Here is a 17,700-nt window from a genome sequence, read left to right as displayed (position 1 = left end):
AATAGCTTAAGTTGGCCACTGAAGTGTGGTTAGGTTTTTGATAGCTAGAACTATGTTCTGGGCAAGAGGAATTTCAGAAGAAAAGGCAAAGGGGGAAGAAACCCCCTGGTGTTTCCCATGAGCTTATAGGTCTGTGAGGTCTAACACATTATCATAAACCCAGCGGCTTCAAACAACAGAAGTTTATTCTCTCACAGTCCTGTAGGTCAGAAGTCCAAAAATCAAAGGTGTCAGCGGGGCCATTCTGCCTCTGAAGGCTCTAGGAGAGAGTCTTGCCCTCCCTCTTCCTGGCTTCTGGTAGTTGTGGGCAACCCTTGGTCATTGTTGGCTTGTGGCTGCATTACTCCAACTTGTTCTTGTTCTTGTTCTTTTTTTTTTTAAAGTAAACTTGGGATGCCTGGGTGGCTCAGTTAAGCATCCGACCTCAGCTCAGGTCATGATCTCCCGGTCCATGAGTTCGAACCCTGCGTCGGGCTCTATGCTGACAGATCAGAGCCTGGAGCCTGCTTCAGATTCTGTGTCTTCCTCTCTTTCTGCCCCTCCCCCGCTTATGCTCTGTTTCTCTCAAATAAATAAATGTTAAAAAAAAAAATGTAAACTCTATGCCCATCCTGTGGCTCAAGCTCAACCCTGAGCTCAAGAGTCGCACCGACTGAGCCAGCCAGGCGCCCCTACTTCAACTGTTGCCTCAACATCATTACATGGGGGGGGGGGGGGGGGGGAGGGCTTCTCTTTCATATGCACACTAGTCATTGGATTTAGGGCCCATCACAATCCAGGAACACCAACTCTCAGCTTGATTAGATCTGCAAAGACGTTATTACCAAGTAAGGTCACATTTGCAAATACCGAAGGTCAGGACTTGAACCTATCTTTTAGAGATGATACGATTCTACCCACTCCAAGCATTAAAATTGTCTCATTTATTTGATTAAAAATGGGAAATTGTGGGGTATCTAGCTGTCAGATAACTTACTGATAGTTATTTAATAAATACTGTTGAATTCCTCATGCACAGCAGTGTTACTTGCTATGGAAGGCAGCAGGATCCTTGCCTTAGGAATTTTGCTCTGGTGAAGAAAAGTAAAATATCATCAGTAGACAACAAGACAGGTTAAAGCAAATATTGACGATAAAAGAAGCAAGAAACATGCCATGAGAAGACATTAAGCTAGTGCTCCCTAGACCAGTAGAGGTGTTGGTGGAGGGCAACCAGAGGCAAGAAAGTCACTTCAGAAGCTGTTAGACCAGTACAGAGGGGAGGTAGTGAAGGGTCCCGCCGGACAATTACCTTGGACACCAATTAAGCAACCTCGACTAGTGCTTCCCTACAGAATGAAATATTTTGAAACAACTTTATGAAATCTAAAAAGTACAAAGTTGGGGCTCCTGGGTGGCTCAGTCGGTTGAGTATCTGATTCTGGCTTGGGTCATGATCTCATAGTTTGTGAGTTCGAGACCCATGTCGAGCTCAGTGCTGACAGCTCTGAGCCTGGAGCCTGGTTCGGATTCTGTGTCTCCCTCTCTGCCCCTCCCCTGCTTGAAGTCTGTCTTATTCTCTCTCAAAAATAAATAAACATTAATAAAAAGAAAGAGTAAAAAGTTAATGTAGTTGAGGCACCTGGCTGGCCCAGTCAGAAGAGCGTTCGACTCTTGATCTCAGGGTCTTGAGTTTGAGCCCCACCTTGTGTGCAGGGATTACTAAAAAATAAATAAACTTAAAAAAAAAAAAAAAGTTAACGTAGCTAAATGCAGTGTGGTATCCCGAGTTGGACTGGGAAACAGAAAAAGAACATTAGTGCTAAACTGTGTGATCTAATTAGTGCTTGCTAGGGGCTGGGAGGTGGGAGTAATGGACAGTGTGGGTGTGAATTTCTCTTTGGGGTGATTAAAATGTTCTCGAACCAGATAGTGGTGATGGTTGTACAAATACTGAATGTACTGAATGTCACTAATGGTAAATTTTATGTGTTTGATCACTATTTTGCAAGGCCATAAAAAAGATACATTGTCCTTAAAATTGTGAAATCCGATGTTAATTTTTTAGTTTTGACAAATATGATTATGTAAGATGTGAACATTAGGGGAAGCGGAGTGATGAGTATGTGGGAACTGTGTGCGAACTTTGTAAATTTTCTGTAAATCTAAAATTATTCCAAAGTGAACATTCTATTTTATCTTATTTAAAAAAAAATTTTTTTAACGTTTTTATTTATTTTTGAGACAGAGAGAGACAGAGCATGAATGGGGGAGGGGCAGAGAGAGAGGGAGACACAGAATCGGAAGCAGGCTCCAGGCTCTGAGCCATCAGCCCAGAGCCTGACGCGGGGCTCGAACTCACGGACCGCGAGATCGTGACCTGAGCTGAAGTCGGACGCTTAACCGACTGAGCCACCCAGGCGCCCGGTGAACATTCTATTTTAAAGAATTAACATGCAAAAACTGCCTGAATCCAGTAGTGTCTTTAGGCCAATATCACATTGTGTTTTTGTTTCTATGTACCTTTCATCTTTGAAATAGAAGTCCTTTGAGGGCAAATGTTGAATGTTGGTCTCTTTGGTACCATTTTTCACCCCAGCTTTATTGAGGCATAATCAACAAATACAAACTGTGTATTTAAGGTCTACAACATGATGATTTGATACACCTATACATTGTGAGATGCTTTCCACAATCAAGCTAATTAACACGTTTATTACCTCACAGAGTTAATTTTTTGTGTGTGTGGTGAAGAACACATACTCTCAGCAAATTTCAAGTATACAATACAGTATTAACTAGTCACCATACTGTACATTAGATCCCCCGGAACTTACTCATTTTGGTTTTTTTTTTTTTTTTTTAAATGTTTATTTATTTTTGAGACAGGGAGAGACAGAGCATGAATGGGGCAGGGTCAGAGAGAGAGGGAGACAGAATCTGAAACAGGCTCCAGGCTCTGAGCTGTCAGCACAGAGCCCGACGTGGGGCTCGAACTCACGGACCGTGAGATCATGACCTGAGCTGACGTCGGATGCTTAACCGACTGAGCCACCCAGGCGCCCCCTCATTTTGTTTTTTAATGTTTATTTTTGAGAGACAGACCGGGGTGGAGGGGGGGAGGGGCACAGAGAGAGGGAGACACAGAATCCAAAGGAGGCTCCAGGCTCTGAGCCGTCAGCACAGAGCCCCACGCGGGGCTCGAACCCACGAGTCATGAGATCATGAGATCATGACCTAAATCAAAGTCGGAAGCGCAACCGACTGAGCCACCCAGGTGCCCTGGAACTTACTCATTTAAAAACTGAAAGTTCAAGGCACCTGGGTGGCTCAGTCGGTTGCGCTTCCGACTTCGATTCAGGTCATGATCTCACGACTTGCGCGTTTGAGACCCACGTGGGGCTCTGTGCTGACGGCTCAGCCTGGAGTCTGCTTCGGATTCGGTGTCCCTCTCTCGGCCCCTCCCCGACTCGTGCTCTTTTTCTCTCAAAAAATGAATAAACATTAAGAGAAAAAAAGAGGGCACCTGGGTAGCTCAGTCGGTTAAGTGTCTGACTTTGGCTCAGGTCATGATCTTGCAGTTCATGGGATCAAGCCCCGGGTCAGGCTCTGTGCTGACAGTTCAGAGTCTGGATCCTGCTTCAGATTCTGTATCTCCCTCTTTCTCTGCCCCTCTCCAGGTCGCACTCAGTCGGTCTCTCCCTCTCTCAAAAATAAACATTAAAAATTGAAAAAGAAAAAGAAAAAGAGTCCCTTCCTTAAAAAAATGAGTGAAACTGAAAGTTTCTTTTTTTTAAGGTTTATTTATTTTGAGAGAGAGAGAGACAGAGACAGAACATGTGAACAGAGGAAAGGCAGAGAGAGAATCCCAAGCAGGCTCCATGCTGTCAGTGCAGAGCTCGACACAAGGCTCTGTCTCACAAACTGAGATCAGGACCTGAGCCAAAATCAAGAGTTGGAAGGACATTCAATGGACTGAATCACCCAGGCACCCTGAAAGTCTGTGCCTTTGACCAACGTGTCCCATTCCCACCCCTCCCAGCCCAGCCCCTGGCAACTACCATTCTACTGTCTGCTTCTTTGAGTTTACCTTTTTAAAACTTCCACGTGTGAGTGGCTTTATACATATACAGTATTTGTCTTTCTGTGTTGGATTCCTTTCACTTAGCATGATGCCCTCCAGTTTCATTCATGTTGTTGCAAATGGTAGGATTTCCATTTTTAAGGTTGAATAATATTCCATTGTATGTGTATACCACATTTTCTTTATCCAGCCTTCTGCCCATGAATACTTAGGTTGTTTCTGTACCTTGGCTATTGTAAATAATGCTACAGTGAACATGAGGGTGTGGATATGTGTTTGGGACAGTGATTTCATTGCCTTTGGGGATATTCTCCTTAAAAAAAATACTAGTAGAATTACCAGATTTTAAACATTCAACAACTGAGTTCTGTTTTTCTGAAAAGTGCTAAATAGAACAGGTTTTCAATTAAGGTCGCTGGCCACTGAAGATCTGGAGGGTAATTGGCGATAGCCTCCTCTCTGGGGCCTGTCAACCCAAGAGTAATGACTTATGGCCACTTTAGACCTGAGGTAATTTCAAACCAGCACAAGTTTCCATTTTTTCTCTTTATCCAATCTATTCTCTGTGTTCAGTTATTCATGTGGTTCAATTACTCTGAGATCTCAAGGGAGAGAGAAGGGATTTAAGAACAAAAAGAACCAACACAGCTCCCTTTTTTCTTTAAAAAAAAAAATTTTTTTTTTAACGTTTATTTATTTTTGAGACAGAGAGAGACAGAGCATGAACGGGGGAGGGTCAGAGAGAGGGAGACACAGAATCTGAAACAGGCTCCAGGCTCTGAGCTGTCAGCACAGAGCCCGACGCGGGGCTCGAACTCACGGACCGCGAGATCGTGACCTGAGCTGAAGTCAGACGCCTAATCGACTGAGCCACCCAGGCGCCCCATAGCTCCCTTTTTTCTATGGCGTATGATATATATATATAGGCAGTATGATACCTCTGCTCACAATATCCAGTGATTCACTACAAATAATCCCATGATGAAGATGCCTAATAAGAAAAAGTCATAAGGGGTGCCTGGGTGGCTCAGTCGGGTAAGCATCTGACTTCAGCTCAGGTCATGATCTCACGGTTTGTGAGTTCAAGCCCCACGTCAGCTCTCTGCTGACAGCTCGGAGCCTGGAGCCTGCTTTGGATTCTCTGTCTCCCTCTCTCTCGGGCCCTCCCCAGTTTGCGCTCTGTCTCTCTCTGTCTTTCAAAAATGAATAAATGTTAAAAAAATTTTTTTAATAAAAAAGTCATGAAAATAAAGTGTGTGGGGGGTGGGGAGAGGAGGGAGGAAAAAAGAAATGGTTACTAAAATTTTAGAAATGAATCTCCTTGAAATAATATTTTCAATGAAATGATTGGTTTTCTTCTCGCATTGAACCTGGGGGGAAATATTATTCCAGTTTCTATCAGGCCTGGTTCTTTTTTTGCCCATTAAAAAAATCCAGAAAAGAATCATCTGTTTATCAGTGAGGATCCTCAAATATTCTGCTCTGCTCCATGCATGGTATATTTTTCATGTTTCTTTCTAAAAGACCCTGCAATGGGTTAAAATTTCTGAACTAAAATCTTGGAATCTAGAATTCTTGGTGTATAACTTTGTATATAGTCGTGTTCCAGGAATGGCATTTGTTATCTGATGGAGATTTGTGAATTGATTCACGTTTCTTGAAGTAAGTGCTAGCTTTACAGAGACTTGTTCACTGGCAAAAAAAAAAAAAAAAAAAAAGCGTACAGATGTAGGAATAATTAGCATTTTAGAAATGGAGTGAGGAAGGCACTATTCATCTATAAGTACTGGTGGGATTAGGACAGAGAGTGGCTAATAAGAGAAATAGAGCTAGGATGACAGAAGAAGTAAAAAAATAAACCAAAAAAAAACCAAACCAAAAAAAAAACAAAACAAAACAACTCAGCTAGAACCAAACAGCTATCTCTCTGATCATTTAGACAAAAGATCTTACCAACACTTGTGTGGATTTGGTAGTTAACTCCAGAACCAGATGTGGCTATATGCGTTTAGTATTTGTAAGTATTTTACTTTTTATATTTTCACATTTTTTTTTTTAAATGGTTATTTTTGACAGAGAGAGCATGAGGGAGGGAGGGACAGAGATAGAGGGAGACATAGAATCCGAAGCAGGCTCCAGGCTCCAAGCTGCGAGCACAGAGCCCGATGCGGGCCTCGAACTCACGAACAGTGAGGTCATGAGTGAGATCATGACCTGAGCTGAAGTCAGACGCCCAACTGACTGAGCCACCCAGACACCCCATTACTTTTTATATTTTATTCTCAAGTTCACTTGCATTAAGTATATAATTATAAACAATTCAGTTTATAGCAGATCAGTGAATCTCAAGTATCTTTTACTTATCTTTATTGAATTCTAAATTAAAGGAACCACTTCTGGTGTTAAGGAAAGGAACCTAGTGTTGCAGGATTTTTTTTACCACAATACCTGGGATTCGTTGTCTCGCCGCTTGGAAGAATGGAGAGGTGGAGACAGAATGAGCAGCGGGCAAAAGTTTATTAGAGTATAAGATTAGAAAGGGAGAATAGTAGGAAAGCTCTCTTTACAGAGAGGGGACTTGCGAAAGCGAATGCCTGTGACTCTAGACAAGGGTCCTTGTTTTATAAGGTTCTGGTCAGCGCCCACCTCCCCTTCCCCCTCGTTCCTTCCCAGGTCCTAACCCTATTGGCCGGATAGCTCTGGGTGTTGGGTTGTCCATTCCTGATTGGCTCGTGTCCATTGAATGAGGGGTGGCCCATGGCCTCACTTAGGTCTTTTGTCAAACTCCTGAGGGGAACCCTGAGGGGGAGTAGGTGGGATCTTACAGTCTTAAGAGGAAACTTGAGGGGGTTTGCTGTGTTCAGACCGCCCAGCATTATTCCAAAATGGGTGTCCCCCGGCCCCAGGGACCTCAGGCTCTAATCTTTCCCTCTCTGCCTAGTGAAACCTATTGTCTCCTATCATACTAGTCAACCTGCTCCTGTATTTTTTTAAAGCAGGCCCTATGCCCAATGTGGGGCTTGAACTCATGACCCTGAGATCAAGAGTCACATGCTCTATAGACTGAGCCAGCCCGGTGCCCCTGGCTGTATTTTTTTTAAGTGGATAATTGTGGCTGTGTAACAAATGACCCCTACCTTAGGAGCTTAAAGCAACGTTTATTCTCTCCCGAAGTTTTTGAGGGTCAGGAATCAGGGAATGGCTTAGTTCAGTGTTTCTGCCTCAGGGTCTCCAGAGGTTGCTGTCAAGCTGTCGGGCTGAGGGACTGTGGTCACCTCATAGCTCGCCGAGGGCTGGAGAATTCACTTCCAAGCTCACTCATATGATCTTCAGCAAGTCTGACCTAAGAGAGAGTGAGCAAGCCAAGTGAGCACATCAGATGGAAGACACAGTCTCTCACAATCTTGGCAGTGAAATACCATCACTTCTGCTGTATGCTGTTGGTCATACAGCCCAACTCTGGGTCCAGTGTTGAAGGGGATTGACTATACAAGAGTGTGCGTATCAGGAAGCAGGGATCACTGGGGGCTACTGGGAGGCCAGTGGCCATGGAAGCTATCAGATCTCTGATATTTATATCCCATTGGGTAAATGTGAAAGAAGGACTTTTAACAAATTCAATTTTAAAAGGGTTTATATTATGCTGGAAATTTCGTCCTTTCATCCTGATCAATTCTTTTCGGGATAAGAGAATAAAAGCTTGGAGACAACTGGCTCAGACTCCTAGTTTTCCTATCCAATATGTCCCTCTTATCATGTTCCTCTGACTCTTTACCTCCCCCACGTGGTGCTCATTCATCTTATTTTACTTATTTATTTATCTTATGGACAATGAGAAATGAAAGAGAAACATCAAATTGGAATTTGGGTCCCGATTTGTAAACGGGAGAGATTGCTTCGAATTCCTGAAAATCTAGGACTTCTGGATATGAAAAAGTAGACCAGGAGCTTCACTTTTACTGGGCCACTGGGCAGGCATAGCTGGTAAAGCAGAAGACTCCTGGATTGTGAGTTCAAGCCCCACACTGGACATGGAACCTACCTAAAAAAAAAAAAGGGCTGCCTGGGTGGCTCAGTTGTTTAAGCATCTGACTTTGGCTCAGGTCATGATCTTGTGGTTTATGGGGTTGAGCACGGCATCGGGCTCTGTGCTGACAGCTTGGAGCCTGGAGCCTGCTTCGAATTCTTTGTCTCTCTCTCTCTCTGCCCCTCCCCTGGTTGCACTCTGTGTCTCTCTCTCTTTCAAAAATAAATAAACACTAAAAAAATTAAAAATGGCATTTATGAAACAGAGAGCTAAGTGTTTTCTATGAGCAAGTGTAGAGCCGTGGAAGACACTGAAAGAATATAAATGAAGATCTAAATAAAGTTTATAAGCTGGAGAGTATGGTGCCTAGGTGTTCAAGAAAAAAAAAAATTGTACACAACGGTCACATTTCTTGGGGGAAACAATTTTTTTATTTTTAAAAAATGTTTTATTTTTATTTTGGGAGAGTGCACACAAGCAGGGGAAGGGCAGAGAGAGAGGGAGGCAGAAGATCCAAAGTGGGCTCTGCTCTGACAGCAGAGAGCCCCGATGCACAACTCGAACTCGTGAACCGTGAGACCATGACCCTAGCCGAAGTCGGATGCTCAACTGACAGCCACCCAAGATACAGTTTTTTCTTAAGTTGGGTACAATTTGCAGAGGCAAAATTCTGCCTACCTTTGACTAGGCATGCAATCAGTGTTTCTATTTAATGAAGGCCTACCCCAGATGAACCAGTTGCAGTGAAACCAAAAATGCACAAAGCCAGTAACTATGGATAACAACGGTTGGAAAAGATGCTGAGGTTTTACTAAGGCCCTACCACAATGAACCTAAATTTAAACCATCGTTTGTGTATTTTATTAGGAGCTAGCCTTGAAAGTTCACCAAGCAAGGCTATATTCTATTCCCAACAAGTTATCACTTCATAATGGAGAAAAGGCTGTTCCACTCACTCTTAAGTGGGAAATGTGTTATGTCCTACTTGTATAAATCTTAGTTGAACCAAAATAGCAATACGCATCAAATGTTATTAGAATGTTTTCTTCAATACTATAAACACTCAACTACTAAAATTATGCGAAGGATTGCAACACAAGATACAAACTGCTTTGGGAACTCTCCAATCTAAGCTAAACGAACCAAGCAGGACTGACTTTTTAGAAAGCTGGCTGGAAGATTCTAGCTCCTGTACTCACAGATGTGGAGGAGTTAGGGCTAGGATCCTAGTTTCTGTAAAAGCTTGCAGACCCTCTACCTACAGCGGGGCCAACGAGAAGACTCGCGTCCAGAAGGCTACCTTTCATTTCCCGCCACCAAGCCTTGTTGATCACAAGGGACGCCGCCGGTGGCCGCACGTTAGGCGCGGACGGCCCGCCTGCACACCCCACTTGCGTCCGGGAGGCTGGTCTCCCAGGACCCTGGCGCGTGGACAGAGATTCTCCCGGGTCAGAAGCTGGGCCGCCTCCAACCGGCGTCCCAGCCCAGGCGCCCCTCGCGGTAGGCCCTGGGCCGCAGGGCGCTTTCTACAGCCGTGGAGTGAAAAGCGTAACGGGGATCCTAACCAGACGTGGGACTCAGACGACGGAGGCGGCCCGACGCGCCTCTGAGGGCCTAGTCACGAGCTCCCGCCTCCCTGGCGGCGGTCACCCGAGGACAAAGGCGAGGCCCGGATGGGTCGAGTCAGGCCGTGTAGGCGCCGGCCGCGCCCCTGGGGAGACGGAGCGGGGGGGCGGAGGGGCGGTGAGGGGGCGGGGCGCCGGCACGGGGCGGGGCCAGCGAAGGCCTCCCGGCATGCCGCGCAGGGCCAGGCTTCCGGCTGTGGGCGGTGTGGGGGCCGGAGGCGGCCGGAAGCGGGTTGAGCCGCCTTCTCCGAGCGCTTCCTGCACTTCCGGGGACCTGGAGCCGAGGTCTAGAGTCTTCCGGTAGGCGGCGCGGGAGGAGTCAGAGTCGTGAGGGGCCGGGCCGGGCGGATTCCCTTCTCTCCCAATGTGAGCAGTGTCCTGAGCGCCCCCCCCGTCAGGCGAAGGCTGCCCAGAGAGCTGGAGCCGGTGGCCGGGCCGGGAACATGAGGCAGTGTCTCCTCTTCCTGACCAGCGTGGTTCCTTTCGTGCTGGCGCCGCGACCTCCGGACGGGCCGGGCTTCGGCTCCCCGCAGCGACTCGGTAAAGACCCGGGAGAGTTGGCTTAGACAGGCGCCGGGCGCCTGGAGCGCGCTGCTTTCGGGGAAGAGCAGGGGAGCAGGATCTTTCCGGTGTTTGGGGGCGGGGTGTTGGAGGACGGTGGCGCGTCCCTAAGTTTTCAGTGCAGGAAGGGGGTGTGGCTCTCGGAGTTTAGGGAAAGTAGGAGGACCGGCTTGACTTTCTGAATGGGAAAGGGATACTGGAAGGGCCCTCTGGGTGACTGAGGCCCGGGGAGGGGTCGGCCTCCTGAGTTTGTGTTTGGGGAGTAGTTCGGGAAAGAGGGAAGCACGGGGCGGTGGGGGGGGGGGGGGTGGTGTTGGCTCGTGTTTGGGGAGGGAGATGTGGTGCAGGTGTCTGTCCTACTAAGGGGTTCCTACCAAAGCCGGGACTTGGTGGAGGATGGGAAGGGCCCAGAGCCCCACAGCTCTCCCTGGCTCTCCAAAATGAACTAGAATTTCTGCTGTAGGAGGTACTTATGTAGTAATCTGGTCGGAAGGCGGAGACCGGAGAGCTCAACCTTGAGTTTGTGTTTTGCGAACTTTTAAGCAGGTACTTATTTAAATTGTAGCTTATTGGAGGTGCTGGGAGGAGGCGCTTAAACCTACCAAGAGGACTTTTTGATGCTGCGTGAAAGCCTTCCTTGCCATTTTAAAACAAAGAAGTTCTCAGAGACGACCAGTTTGATCAGTTTTGAGCCCAGAAAGTAGAGGGTTCTTATTTAGATTTTCTAAAGAGGCTGGATTTTCAGGATGGACGTATATTCAGAGATGTGAAGTTCGTGTAAAGTTACAATGTCCTAGGGTCTTTTACCTTCCCAAAGTTGACATGTAACACAGTTTAATTAGTAATTACATATGAAGCCTACCTAGTATATTTTCCCAGCGTGCAGGGTTGATTTTTTCATAGTTGTATTGGCCCCCAAATACCACCAGGATTCCATATATAGTGTTGTGACGATTGAGACACCACGTGGGCTTTCTTTATAGCTAATTAAAACCTTCACATTAGTTTGCCTGGCAATTCTTTTATTTAAGGGGAAGAAATTGTAATTGACTGAGAGGGTATTGAAGGTGTTGAGTGTCCTCCCTGGAACAACTGCTTTGTGGTTATCTCAAATTGAAATGGATTACAGGTGAGTAGTAGTTTAATGAACCACAAGGGAGCTCGTTAGGAAGGGCCGAGATGCGATAAGTCAGTACAGACTGAAGGGGAACTTTGAGGTAGGGGTGGTCAGGATGGAGGGATAGGGTAAGGATCTACGTCGTAAGGATAAATGTTAATAAAAAGAACGGGTGTTTTGAGATATTAAAATTATACTTTCACCAGTATAACACGGCTGTTTCACTTTTATTAACACGCTCTTGTTCACAGCTGGAAAGTCAGTAGCATGTGAATCCTAAGGGTGCGCACAGAGTGGAGGAAAACCTTACTCTCTAGATGAACCCTCTACAGCATTTACAGATCGCAGAAGTGTGTGTGTGTGTGTGTGTGTGTGTGTGTGTGTGTGTGTTTGACGGTGTGCTTTGTATTTGTGAGCTGGCACCACTAGTGCCAGGAAAATGCATAGACTTATCCATGTATTCACCAGATGTTAGAAGAACACGTAGCGTATGCAATAGGAAGATGAACAATGTTCATCTTGACGAAGCTTTTGCATCAGTCGTGTAGAGAGGTCCAAACGGGCAGTTCCAAAGCAACATGGAGGAGACTGATACAAGTGCCTCATGGCAAGTATTGTTACCACGAGGAGGCACCCGACCTGGCCTGGGAAGGTTATGGAAGCTCCCTGAGGGAGGTGATACTCAAAGCCCAGACTTTAGGTAGATGAAGAGGGAAAATAAGGACACTCCTGGCGGGGGCACTTAGAGGCTGTAGAGTTGCAAGGAATCTTAGAGATCATGTTTTAGTTTTTAAAATAAAACAGAAAAAAATGAATCTAAGGAAGGTGTAGTGAGTTGTCCCGTTGTCACAGTGATAAATATATGCCTTGTGGGTATTCTTTCTTTTGAAGAATGACTCTGTGTGTGTGTGTGTGTGTGTGTGTGTGTGTGTGTGTGTGTTTGATGGCTTAGGATGTGATTGGTTGCTTAACTGCTCAAGATCAAAGAATAGTTTTATAGTTAAAGAGCATGGTTTATGGTAGCCTACTTATTCTATAAATGCTACTGTAACCTCAGTATTACTTTTCTTAAGTAAATTCTACCCCCGACATGATGCTCGAACTCACAACCCCAAGATCAGGAGTCACATGCTCTACCGACTGAGCCAACGAGGTGTCCTTCAGTACTAAATATTGATTGGGATTTGACAACAGTCTTTGAAGGATAGAAATATATACTAGAATCCTGGCTTTTGAAGTACTCCATGGGACACCCAAGATGATTTCGATTGAACTGTTACGAATTGCATAATTCAGGAAAGTTATGAGTCATGTGAACTTAGTCACGATGATATCTTGTTGAAGTTGCGGCTGGGGTGTATAAGTCTCACTCTGATTTCAAAAGTGTTTTCCTTTTGTGTTACTTTTAATAAAAGAGGATGTAGTGGGTGGAGGGAAAAAAATATAGGTCATAGATGAGGGATGAAAGTTTGTATCAGAAACGTTTTGAAATTTACCTTGAGGTTATTGGTGTGGGGATTCTCCACATTGCAGTGCTTGTTTCTCATTATTGGCCACCATTTTGCTCAATGGTTTGACATCTGGCTTCCTCTTTTGATGTTAATTTTGCTTACAGGCTGCATTCCTTTGAAACCGAAACACTTAACCACCCTAACTGCTCCAAGAGAGATTTAATGCCAGTCTGCTTTGAACTAGTCAAAGAGATAAACTGCATTTCATTGAGAGAAATCCCTTTGGCCTTTACAGAGTTTTCCAGAACAGTAAGTGTAGGTGTCCTCTGAGGCCAAGGGTGGTTGATTTTTGGGTTCTTTACCAATTTGTACTTGTGAGAGGTGGTGTTTTCAGTTAGAAGTATAATTTAAAGAAAGTCTGAAAAAAGACTGATAGAGGGAAGGAGGGACCAGAGTAGAGAATAGATTTTACTGAGGTAGGGAAGTGAAATCAAATGCTTTTTTTTATATCCCTTAACTTAGTCCTAAAATTAACCAAGGAGAGTGGTATCTCCCTCCCACACGTTTCTTTTCTTTTCTTTTCTTTTCTTTTCTTTTCTTTTCTTTTCTCTTCCTCCCCTCCCCTCCCCTCCCCTCCCCTCCCCTCCCCTCCCCTCCTCTCCCTCCCCTCCCCTCCCCTCCCACATGGGTTGGCGACTTTGCCAAGTCTCATCTGCTGCCCTCCTTTCACTTACATATTCTAATAACTAGTAAATATGTATCTCCGACTTAGACTTGTCCGAAGCTCCACACTCCTGTATCCAACTGCCCACTTGATATTTCTGTCTCCTGTTCACAGGCACTTCAAATATAAGTGCAGAATTACTTACCATCTATTTGTTTGATGAGAAGAAAGTATTGGGTACAGTGGTTAGGAATAGGCGGAGGTGCTGGAAGGTGTGGAAGTAGTTCACTGCCTATTTTGGATTTGCATCCCTTTCAGCTACAGAGCTGTATGGACGGATCTCGGTTTCCTTACAGGTTCCCTTGGGTTGTGCTAACTTTTATTTGGGCGTAGAGTTGCCATGTGGCTGGTCTTGCTGGAGAATCTTGGCCCTGGTGAAGAGTTCTTGATAAGGAATTATTGAGACAGCTCATCCTCCATCACCCCTAACTGGTGTATACCCATGAAATTGAGTTTTTAGTTCCCAGGCTCTGGGGTCCACTGCCCGGCAGAGAGCACCGCTCTCCTTTTTCTCATCCTTTAGCCCCAGCGAGGGATTTACCCACATCCAGAGCCTATTTCACAGTAACCTGGCCAGGCCACTCGCTTCTCCTGCATAATTTGGGGAGTCCTGAAGAGCGGTCAGGTCTCCTGTGTCTTCTGCACAAGCAGACTAAATACAGCAGTCCTGCCTTTTTCCTTTTCACGTCTGACATCAGAAGTAGGAGCATGACACTCATGTGTCACTTTGGGGAACTCTGTACTCCACCCAGCAGAGCAGTGGTGAGTAGGCCGAGGGCTACAGGGGTTCTGCATTATACTTGCAAGTTACGCAATTTATTGTAAAAAGAAAAATCAAGTAAAAGTCCACAGATGTTCCCAGACTCTTCTCATACAACACTTGATTGTTTAAAAATTGGTTTTATCATAGAAGTGTTGGCTCTGGGCTTGATGGAAGAAATATGGGTATAGTTTGTATCAGTCAGTGGCCATAAAAGCAGATCCCAGAGATGAAACAGTTTGGGTGTAAAAGCAGGATGGAATGGACGGTGTATCAGATCTATAGGCCACTTCACACCTACATGGAGAAAGCCAGTTTACTGCAAGCCTGAAGCTCCAGTTTTCTCCCCCTCCTTTGAGAACATGTAGAAGGAATGAAGTATCAGCTGCTTTTTACTGCTCATGTCGGTGTTGAAAATTGTATAAAACAGATTTGCTTTCTCTGCCTGAAATCACTATGTGACTTATCACTGACAACTGCAAAAGTATGATGACTAAATGCAGAAAAGTCTTACATAAAGGAACAGTGTAATTGCAAACTGTATAAGAAACAAGATATAGTATGGAACTCCAGAATCTTTCAGCATCCAGCTGTCCCCCATCGTCCCTTCCCCCAAACCTGCTCCTACTCGTGTTTTTGTTTTTGTTTTTTTTAAATATCTCCGTGAATGTGGTGCCACTATCTACCCAGGTACCCATGCCAGGAACCTGGGGGTCTTTTCGTGATCTCTGCCTGGATGGCTTGTCTGCTTACTAGCCAATTTCCCAGACTCCGGTCTTGTTCCCCTTTAGCCCACTTTCCACACTGCAGTCACATTGAAATTTCTTATAGCTGTTGCCTTATCTAGAGTCCAAAATCCTTAATTTAGTTCCATGGCCTTTCTTGACCGAATTCTGCCTGCCTCCACTCTCACACCTCTTGTGTCGTTCTGTACTCCAGCCTCAGTGAGTTACTTTCATTTCTTTGAGTATTCTGCTCTGTTTCCCGTGGACCTCAACGTATATGTTAGGCCTTCTACTTAGAACCCTGTCCTTTCTTTCCCTTGGTGGACTCGCCCTTTTGGTCTTGGCTTCAGTACTGTTCCCCAGGAAAGCATCCTTGGCTTGCCAGGCGGGAGTCATCCTGCTCTGTCCTCCCATGACTTCTTGCAACTTCCTCTCCCTGGGTACCTGACATACTTTATAATTTTTTTTTGTATGGTGGTCTTCTCTCCAGTGTTATAATTCTATCAGATACCTATTCCTCTCTATTATATCCCTAGTGCCTGGAAGGTGGGATATTTTCAACAAATGTTGAATAAATGAGTAGGTGGGGTCTGGTGGAAGGGAGGAAAACTGTGCAGACTGTGTATGCAGGAAAGGAGCAGTGGGGGTGGGAGAGCAGTAAGGACAGCAGCAGTAAGGACAACTAGACAGAGGAGGCCAAGTGAGGGAAACCATAGCATGTGGCAGAGAAGAGCAGGGAGGGATGGTAGGCAATACCTAAATAAAGTAGTACTCTAGTCTGACCTTTTGAATTGTGTCTGTTGTTTTCTAATTTTGTGTTTGTAGCCAGCTAAATTGAGAAAAAAGCTCAGTTGTTTATGGGACTGCTGGAAGGACTTAGAAAGCAAGGAAGATGTCCTCATTGTAGAGAGTGCTGGGCAGCCTTGGTGGAGTGCTAAGAAAGATAATTAAATGGATTCTGTTTAAGTTTATTCTGAGATTTGGATATGGATAAAAGATAAACTCTTGGGAATTATTTCAAATTCTGTTGAAAAAGCAATTGAAAGTTGAGATGACCAGTCCAGTGTGGTTGGAATTTCGGAGGTGAGGTACAGTGGAATGCGAAGTATCTGAGAGACTCCTTGCCGGTGCAGGCGGTGCTGAGAGCAGGATCTCTGTTGGACGAGGGAGTGGTGCCAGGGCATCCAGTGGGAGATATCTAGTAATTATAATACGGCACATTACAGTTGAAACACATTACTTAGGTATTTCAAAGTACTTTAGCAAGCTACATTTTAAAGGTGCTTGTTATGGAAAATATACCTAAAGATAACCAGTGATGTTACTATCGCGTTCTTTCTTTTTTCTAGGCCTATTTTTATACATAGTTAAGATCATGCAATATGAATAGTTTTTTTAAATCTACTCTTGATTATTTATCCTTGTTGTCTTAATCTTGTTTACTTATAGTGTATTTTCCCGTGTTCTTAGAAACCTATTGTTCCCAGCGTTTTTAATGATTGTAGATTTTTTTGTCATTTTGAAGTGCTATAATGTATCTTTTTCTCAGTTTATTAATGTACCTTGTTTCTGATTTTTGTTCTTAAAAATAATGGAAGGCTGAACAAGGACCGTCTTTGTGCCTAAAGCTTTGTCTTCACTTTGAGCTACTTCCTTGAGCCTAGTTCAGGAGTTCTCAGACCTGAGTGCGTCGGCATCACCTGGAAGGCATGTTAAACACAGATTGCTGGGCCTCGACCCCAGGATTTCTGACTGAGTAGGACTGAGAAGAGGCCTGAAAACTGGCCTTTCTAACAAGTTCCTAGGTGGCGCTGCCGGTGTAGGGACCACACTTTGAGAACAACTGGCCTATCTTATTGACAATGACACTATAGTATTGAGGTTAAGGTTTGCAGCCAGTAGGAGTGATTATGATCTTGAATGAAACTGAGTTCATGTACCAACCTGTACCAAGGAAGTTGAAGAGCTATAAAGGATTGTATCAGCATCTTGGCATTGAGGATTTGTGCAATTGGTGCACACAGCAATGCTGTTTTTTGCAAGGTTCTATGCTGGGTGTTGTGAAGTAAGAATACTGTGAGTAATAAAACCCAGCTCCCTTTCGGCTGTTTTACAATCCGTGAGATAAGACAAATATAACACAGAAGTACTGGAAAAAAGAGTTGGAAACAAAGGGCTACAGAATTCAGAGAGAGGCAAGGTCATGTTTGGTTGACACATCAGAAAGTAGGAGGTCAAGAAGTAGAAGGTCCAAGAAGAGCTAGGATATTTTTAAGGAGTTTCACAAATATGACATCAGTGAAGCGTGGGGTTTTCAGCCAGACAAGCCCAAGTTCAAATCTTGGTTCTGTGCTGCATTAGTCTTGTATATTATTCTCCTTGAGTCTGTTTCTTCATCTGTAAATGGGGATACTACGCTAGGTATGTTGTGTAGATAATGTAATAAAACATCCAGCGAAGTGTCTTGTAGGAAGTACACACTCAAAAATTGTTGAATAGGGACACTTGGCTGGTTCAGTCGGTAGAGCATGTGATTCTTAGGGTCATGAGTTTGAGCCCCACGTTGGGTGTGGAGCCTACTTAAAAAAAAAAAAAAAAAGTAAAAAAACGTTTTTGAATAAATGGTTAGCTTCTTGAAGGTTTTCAT

The 17,700-nt window shown here is 44.7% G+C and overlaps 1 protein-coding gene and 1 long non-coding RNA gene across 3 annotated transcripts in view; one reads left to right on the top strand and one right to left on the bottom strand.

Moving 5' to 3' along the window:
- Positions 1 to 830: 830 nt before the first annotated feature.
- Positions 831 to 9,934, bottom strand: LOC125158343 (uncharacterized). The gene is made up of 3 exons (XR_007149357.1): positions 9,391 to 9,934; positions 7,201 to 7,406; positions 831 to 1,070 (listed from the first exon to the last, which is right to left on the bottom strand). It is a non-coding gene; the product is annotated as an uncharacterized LOC125158343 (long non-coding RNA).
- A 190-nt stretch (positions 9,935 to 10,124) lies between these two features.
- ADAM17 (ADAM metallopeptidase domain 17) overlaps positions 10,125 to 17,700 on the top strand; it is a 53,196-nt gene continuing 45,620 nt past the window's right edge. The window contains exon 1 of one of the 2 annotated variants that reach the window (XM_047845261.1): positions 10,125 to 10,255. In XM_047845261.1, coding sequence (XP_047701217.1) covers positions 10,159 to 10,255 — 97 coding nt within the window. In that variant the 5' untranslated portion in view covers positions 10,125 to 10,158. The remainder of the gene's footprint in view (positions 10,256 to 17,700) is intronic. The other variant, XM_047845263.1, reaches the window with a different exon arrangement.

This window comes from Prionailurus viverrinus, unplaced genomic scaffold (genome assembly GCF_022837055.1).
Source record: "Prionailurus viverrinus isolate Anna unplaced genomic scaffold, UM_Priviv_1.0 scaffold_33, whole genome shotgun sequence".
Lineage (NCBI taxonomy): Eukaryota > Metazoa > Chordata > Mammalia > Carnivora > Felidae > Prionailurus > Prionailurus viverrinus.
This window is presented reverse-complemented; position numbering and strand designations above follow the sequence as displayed.